The sequence below is a fragment of the Salmo salar genome, chromosome 18, assembly GCF_965601325.2.
Source record: "Salmo salar chromosome 18, fSalSal1, whole genome shotgun sequence".
NCBI classification, from domain to species: Eukaryota; Metazoa; Chordata; class Actinopteri; order Salmoniformes; family Salmonidae; genus Salmo; species Salmo salar.
Window position 1 is genome coordinate 32,751,573 of NC_138308.1, and position 8,428 is coordinate 32,760,000.

The 8,428-nt window shown below is 45.5% G+C and overlaps 1 protein-coding gene across 1 annotated transcript in view; it reads right to left on the bottom strand.

Moving 5' to 3' along the window:
• Nucleotides 1-3,140: 3,140 nt before the first annotated feature.
• LOC106577258 (golgin subfamily A member 7B) overlaps nt 3,141-8,428 on the bottom strand; it is a 19,114-nt gene continuing 13,826 nt past the window's right edge. Inside the window, exons 4-5 of the mRNA XM_014155193.3 lie at nt 4,277-4,378; nt 3,141-3,227 (exon numbers count right to left, since the gene is read on the bottom strand). Of these exons, the coding sequence (XP_014010668.1) occupies nt 3,141-3,227; nt 4,277-4,378 (189 nt within the window). The remainder of the gene's footprint in view (nt 3,228-4,276; nt 4,379-8,428) is intronic.

The following is an 8,428-nucleotide window of genomic DNA, read 5'->3' on the forward strand; positions in this document are numbered from 1 at the left end:
GCCCGCTAATTAGCTACAAGCTATTTAGTCTTTGTTAGCCACTGCTAGCAGTCTTTACCTTTAGCACAGACACAAGACGCTTTAGCCCGGATAGCCTGCATAGCCCGAATAACACCTGCCAGTCTGCACAGCGCAATATCAGCCCTGAGCATATCGGACTGCTTTTTCCCCCCCACTACATCACCAGATTCCTGCCGCAAGCTCTGGGCCATTTCACTGGATCATTGCACCTAGCTAGCTGCTACCGAGTGGCTATCGTGGCTAATGCCCTTGTCCAGAAGCAAGCACCAGTTAGCCTCGAGCTAGGCCCATTCCCCCGGCTAGCAAACGAAGTACACCAACTACAATACTTCTCTTGCCAATTGACCTGGACCCTTTATCGACACGGAGCCCCGCCGATCCATCATGACTGGTCTGCTGACGTATTTCGCTGATGTGCTCTCAACCGGTCTCTGCATCATTGATGTCGGTGAGGACCCAGCTACTAGCCCCGGCCCACTAACTCTACGCCGTGTCTCCCGCTCGCTGGACCCTCGCTTCCTAAAATTATCCGCCGCCATTGTCGCAACCCCTATTACTAGTCTGTTCAACCTCTCTTTCATATCGTCTGAGATTCCTGAAGACTGGAAAGTGGCCGCAGTCATCCCTCTCTTCAAAGGGGAAGACACTCTAGACCCAAACTGTTACAGACATATATCCATCCTGCCCTGCCTTTCTAAAGTCTTCGAAAGCCAATTGAACAAACAGATCACCGACCATCTCGAATCCCACCGTACCTTCTCCGCTATGCAGTCCTGTTTCCGAGCTGGTCACGGGTGCACCTTAGACACGCTCAAGGTCCTAAATGATATCATAACCACCATCGATAAAAAACAGTATTGTACAGCCGTCTTCATTGACCTGTCTAAGGCTTTTGACTCTGTCAATCACCGCATTCTTATCGGCAGACTCAACAGCCTTGATATCTCTAATGACTGCCCTGCCTGGTTCACTAACTACTTCTCAGATAGAGTTCAGTGTATCAAATCGGAGGGCCTGTTGTCCGGACCTCCGGCAGCCTCTATGGGGATGCCACAGGGTTCAATTCTCGGGCCGACTCTTTTCTCTGTATATATCAATGATGTCGCTCTTGCTGCGGGTGATTCTTTGATCTACCTCTACGCAGACAACACCATTCTGGCCCTTCTTTGGACACTGTGTTAACAAACCTTCAAATGAGCTTCAATGCCATACAACACTCCTTCCGTGGCCTTCAACTGCTCTTAAACGCTAGTAAAATTAAATGAATGCTCTTCAACTGATCGCTGCCCACACCCGCCCGTCGGCCTAGCATCACTACTCTGGATGGTTCTGATTTAGAATATGTGGACAACTATAAATACCTAGGTGTCTGGCTAGACTGTAAACTCTCCTTCCAGATCCATATTAAGCACCTCGAATCTAAAATTAAATCTAGAATCGGCTTTCTATTTCGCAACAAAGCCTCCCTTACTCATGCTGCTAAACATACCCTCGTAAAACTGACTATCCTGCCGATCCTTGACTTCAGCGATGTCATTTACAAAATAGCCTCCAACACTCTACTCAGCAAGTTGGATGCAGTCTATCACAGTGCCATCAGTTTTGTCACCACAGCCCCATATACTATCCACCATTGCGACCTGTATTCTCTTGTTGGCTGGTCCTCGCTACATATTCGTTGCCAAACCCACTGGCTCCAGGTCATCTATAAGTCTTTGCTAGGTAAAGCTCTGGTCACCATAGCAACACCCACCTGGAGCACGTGCTCCAGCAGGTATATATTTCACTGGTCATCCCCAAAGCCAACACCTCGTTTGGCCGCCTTTCCTTCTAGTTTTCTGCTGCCAATGACTGGAAGAATTGCAAAAATCACTGAAGTTGGAGACATATCTCCCTCACTAACTTCAAGCATTGCCTGTCAGAGCAGCTTACCGATCGCTGCAGCTGTACACAGCCCATCTGTAAATAGCCCATCCAACCAACTACCTACCTCATCCCCATATTTGTTTTTTTCTGCTCTTTTGCACACCAGTATTTGTACTTGCACATCCTCATCTGCACATCTATCACTCCAGTGTTAATTGCTCAATTGTAATTACTTCGCCACTATGGCCTATTTATTGCCTTACCTCCTTCATTTGCACAAACTGTATACATATTTTCTATTGTGTTATTGACTGTACGTTTGTTTATCCCATGTGTAACTCTGTGTTGTTGTTTATGTCGCACTGCTTTGCTTTATCTTGGCCAGGTCGCAGTTGTAAATGAGAACTTGTTCTCAACTGGCCTACCTGGTTAAATAAAGGTGAAATAAAATAAATAAAATATGCTACTACTACTTCAAAATATTCAATTTGATCCAGTTTGCTACAGCAGGAAAATAATCCTGCAGCAACAGGAAATGTGAATTATTATGTTGATTATAATTAATTCACATATTTGTAGAGGTTGATCAATAATTTAAGTGGAAATTGACACGTTAACATTTTGGAAATTACAGACTTGAACCCCAAATACACTACACATTTTACCTTTCCTGCTTTGCAGGAAGGTTCTCCTGCAACAGGGTGATCAAATTAAGATCCTACATCTGTATTGGCTATGGCATAATAGTTCCATCTGAAGTCATGGAAACACAGGGAATAGTGACACAGCAGAATGACAGTCGGCTGAATGAGTAGTCTGCAGAAACATGAGTCTAACCATCAGATACTCAAAGATGTGTGTTTCAACGTCTGCCCCTGTTCTTCAGTAGCCTCGTCCTGGCCTCTCTCTTTAGTCTCCCTGACACACAACTACAGATAGTATATACAATCAATATTTACTTCCTGTATGACATATGCATCTATACTCAGAACTAGAGACAGTACATTGATTAGATATGTGTCTATACTCAGAACTAGAGATAGTATATTGATTACATATGCATCTATAGTCAGAACTAGAGATAGTATATTGATTACATATGCATCTATACTCCAAACTAGAGATAGTATATAGATTACGTTGATATACATCTATAGTCAGAAGCGGGTGCTCTCTTGTTTCAGCATGCGGATGTTGGTGAAAGATCCGCTGCTTCTGTGGTGGTACCCATATCCCTGGTGCTGATCCTCCAGTCACCGCTGGCTGCTGCCACCAGACGACACACTGCTGCTGTGGCTAGAGCCGCTCAAACCGCGGTCCTCAAACACACTCACCTCGATCTGAAGGACAGGGATTAAGGAGTATAGACGAGAGAGAGAGCAAGAGAGAGAGAGAGAGAGAGAGAGAGAGAGAGAGAGAGAGAGAGAGAGAGAGAGAGAGAGAGAGAGAGAGAGAGATGGTGTGGGACGGTGTGGGACCCTGGGTACTACGTGTCAGATGGTGTCAATTGGTACAGACACGCAAAAATGCACACACACAGACACACACACACAATACTTAGCACTGTGTAAAAAAGTGATTATTGTATAGGTATAGCTTGGCCTTCTGTTATCCCTCTGTGTTTCTCATTGTCTCAGGAGAGAGAGGGAGGGACAACCCAGCCAGGCCAGTGTGATGATCCGCTGGACACATCACTGTGTACCAAATGGCACCTATTCACTATATTGCCCCATGGGTCCTGGCCAAAAGTAGTGCACTATATTGGGAATAGGGTGCAATTTGATACGTACCCATTATCTTTATCCCTGCCTTTCCCTGTAGAGTAGGGCTGGGGGGGAGTAACAGAGGAGACAGCAGCTCCAGGGGGAGTGACAGAGGAGACAGCAGCTCCAGGGGGAGTGACAGAGGAGACAGCAGCGCCAGGGGGGAGTGACAGAGGAGACAGCAGCGCCAGGGGGGAGTGACAGAGGAGACAGCAGCGCCAGGGGGGAGTGACAGAGGAGACAGCAGCGCCAGGGGGGAGTGACAAAGGAGACAGCAGCTCCAGGGGGAGTGACAGAGGAGGGGGGAGAAAATTAGGAAGAAAATAGGTCTTAAAAAAAGTTTTTAAAAAATTGTGAGCTACAACCACACTAATATAGCCCTCTAACCCTCAAAACATTTACTTTTTGAGGCTTTGTGTTGTCACTTTACTCACCAGCAGTCAACTTTGTGGCAACCTATGTCTTCATAAACATCTAACCCTGACCCCTGACCTATAAACCCGGACCCCTAAACCCTGACCCTATAAATCAACCCCTCACTTCCTATTATAGTTCTAGCATGGTTCTGAGATTAGAAATAAGACCAGCTGTGTAACAATAGACCAATTTATTGCTCAAAAGGATACGACTCTCATGCCTCTCTCTATAGGGTCTGTCAGTAATAGACCTCTGGGAGCGTAGATCTTCTCATTCTGCTCCTGGATGTACCCTGAGATCTTCTTCAACATCTGACAGAGGGAGAGGAGAGAGAGAGGTGGAGGGAGATATGAGAGTGAGAAAGACAGAGAGAGAGAGGGAGGAGGAGGATGGAGAGGAGAGGGAGAAAGACAGAGAGAGCGAGAGAGAGCGAGAGAGAGCGAGAGAGAGGTTGGAGGGAGGAGGGAGGAGAGATGAGAGGGAGAAAGACAGACAGACAAATTCAATAGGCGAAATGCTAAAGAATCCTTACCCCTCGCTCTTACGTTAGCTCCCCCCCTCGCTCTTACTTACAGTGGATATATATATTTATTTGTATATCTCCACTGTACATGCAAATCACGGCAAATTGGTTCCTGTTTCAGTCTCGTCTTGGTCATGTTCGCGTATGGTCACTCAAAATCATCATAATAATTGGTTGACAATAGCGCCTCCCACAATGCAGGCAATGGCAATCAAATCAATCAAATGTTACAGGTCACATACACATATTTAGCAGATGTTACAGGTCACATACACATATTTAGCAGATGTTACAGGTCACATACACATATTTAGAAGATGTTACAGGTCACATACACATATTTAGCAGATGTTACAGGTCACATACACATATTTAGCAGATGTTACAGGTCACATACACATATTTAGCAGATGTTACAGGTCACATACACATATTTAGCAGATGTTACAGGTCACATACACATATTTAGCAGATGTTACAGGTCACATACACATATTTAGCAGATGTTACAGGTCACATACACATATTTAGCAGATGTTACAGGTCACATACACATATTTAGCAGATATTACAGGTCACATACACATATTTAGCAGATGTTATTGCGGGCGAAATGCTTGTGTTCCTAGCTCCAACAGTGCAGTACTATCTAACTCACAACAATACACACACATCTAAAAGTAAAAGAATGGAATTAATAAATATTAGGACGAGCAATGTCAGAGTGGCATTGACTAAAATACAGTAGAATAGAAAACAGTATATACATTTGAAATGAGTGAAGCAGTATGTAAAGCAGTAACATTATTAAAGTGACTAGTGTTCCATTATTAAAGTGGCCAGTGATTCCTGGTCTATGTATATGGGGCAGCAGCCTCTAAGATGCAGGGTTGAGTAACTGGGTGGAAGCCGACTAGTGATGGCTATTTAACAGTCTGATGGCCTTGAGATAGAAGCTGTTATTCAGTCTCTCGGTCCCAGCTTTGATGCACCTGTACTGACCTCTCCTTCTGGATGATAACAGGGTGGACAGGTAGTGGCTCGGGTGGTTGTTGTCCTTGATGATCTTTTTGGCCTTCCTGTGACATCGGGTGGTGTAGGTGTCCTGGAGGGCAGGCAGTGTGCGCCCTGTGATGCGTTGTGCAGACCACACCACCCTCTGGAGAGCCCTGCGGTTGCGGGCGGTGCAGTTGCCGTACCAGGCGGTGATACAGTCTGACAGGATGCTCCCAATTGTGCATCTGTGAAAGTTTGTGAGGGTCTTAGGAGCCAAGCCGAATTTCTTCAGCCTCCTGAGGTTTTCCACCTGAATGTCTGTGGGGTGGACCATTTCAGATTGTCAGTGATGTGTACGCCAAGGAACTTGAAGCTTTTCACCTTCGCCACTGCGGTCCTGTCAATATGGATAGGGGCGTGCTCCCTCTGCTGTTTCCTGAAGTCTACCATCAGCTCCTCCATTTTGTTGACGTTGAGGGAGAGGTTATTTTCATGGCACCATTCCGCCAGGGCCCTCACCTCCTGCTTGTAGTCTGTCTCATCATTGTTAGTAATCAGGCCTTTCTACTGTTGTGTCGTCTGCAAACTTGATGATTGAGGCGTGCGTGGCTACACAGTAATGGGTGAACAGGGAGTACTGGAGGGGGCGGAGAACGCGCCCTTGTGAGGCCCCCTGTGTTGAGGATCAGTGTTGTTTCCTACCTTCACCACCTGAGGTCCACCCGTCAGGAAGTCCAGGACCCAGTTGCACAGGGCGGGGTTCAGACCCAGTGCCCCGAGCTTGATGATGAGCTTGGAGGGTAGTATGGTGTTGAAGGCTGAGCTGTAGTCAATGAACAGCATTCTTACATAGGTATTCTTCTTGTCCAGATGGGATAGGGCAGTGTGATGGTGATTGCATCGTCAGTGGACCTATTGGGGTAGTAAAAAAATTGAAGTGGGTCTAGGGTGACAGGTAGGGTGGAGGTTATATGATCCTTAACTAGCTGTCAGAACATCGACGGAAGGTGGCGCCCCTCCTCGCCCGGGCGGCGCTCAGCGGTCGTCGTCGCCGGCCTACTAGCGGGCACCGATCCTTTTTTTATTTTCTGTTGGTTAGGTCTTGTTTAGTTGGCACCTGTTTCTTATTAGTTCATTAGTGGGGGAGGGTATTTAGTCGTTCTGTGTAGTTTGTGCTGTGTGCGTGATTGTTTGTTGTCAGGTGTTACGTGTTTGAGGTACAGGTGTTTTTTTCCTCTGCCTGTGGGTTTCAGTGCAGCGTGTTTTGGGCTGTTTGTTTTGGGCATTTGTTTTGCCTTGCCCTGTCGGCAACGTATGGATATCTAATAAATATTTTTTGTGTGTTCACGGACTTGAGTCTCCTGCGTCTGACTTCGACCCTCCTGTTTCCTGGTGAACACTGACACTAGCCTCTCAAAGCACTTCTTGATGACAGAAGTGAGTGCCAAGGGGCGATAGTCATTTAATTCAGTTACCTTTGCTTTCTTCGGTAAAGGAACAATGGTGGACATCTTGAAGCAAGTGGGGACAGCAGACTGGCATAGTGAGAGATTGAATAGTTCCGTAAACACACCAGCCAGCTGGTCTGAACATGCTCTGAGGCCGCGGCTAGGGATGCCATCTGGGCTGGCAGCCTTGCGAGGGTTAACACATTTAAATGTCTTACTCACGTATGATATCGGTGAGGAGCAACTGCAGAAACTTGCAGTCAACTGCAGTCAAAACATTTTAGGTGTAGGTGCAAGTTGGACAATTTTTATCCCTAAAATGGAACACAATTTGAAAGGTGGTGACCAATGATCTGCGCATGTACACAGGTGCGCTTCACGCTGCTACAGCACGGTAGCTACTGGACCGAAACAGTGGAGAAGTTTAGGCTTGCGCTTTAACGGTCCTGGTTGTTGCGGAAATTGATCCACTACTACTGTTTACTTCGTACATCTACGTCATCTCGCTGAGTCTACCTTTAAACCTAACCTATGAATTGACCCATCAGCTGTGGGGGAGTAATGTCCTCCATTACTGCCCCACAGTGGCAAGAGGGGACATCCCAAAAACACATGTCTCCTAGCCTTCCACGCATGGGCTTCTTTCTGTCCCTAACAATAAAACTGAAATTAAATAATATCAAAACGAAATAGAATTGTTTTCATAATACTGAAACTAAATTGAAACTAGTAAAGGGAATCTGAAAACTAACTGAAACTAAACTGAATGTCAAATACAAATAAACAGAAATAAAAAATTATACAAAAACACAAAACTATGATAACTTTGGCATGTATGTGTGCACACGCAAACACACAAACAAATACACATGCACGCACACACACACGCACACACACACACACACACCACACACACACACACACACACACACACACACACACACACACACACACACACACACACACACACACACACACACACACACAAACATAAAAATACACACACTAGTCTTCCTGGGTGGGTACAGCATATCTCTGTCATCCGTCATCTGTCATTTACTGAGATTTTATTAAATCTAGTATAAATAAACAGCTTTCTTCACATATGATCTCTAGATCTCCATGTTGCAGATATCTTATCTGACAAAGATATTAGGAGAGGAGAGCAGAGAGGCCACTGAATGGCAATGAATGTAGTGTGTCTTGACTCACTTCCAGTACTTTACATGGGTCTTGATCACAAAAATGCTTACAAAAACCAACAAAATCTTTAATAGAGATGAATTCTGTGTCTCGATTTGCAGTCTGAACTTCAGTATTGTCTCAGTGAAAGAATGTTTATGAGAACGTAACAAAAACATGGAGATTAATGTTATCAGAGAAGAGGGGCAGGC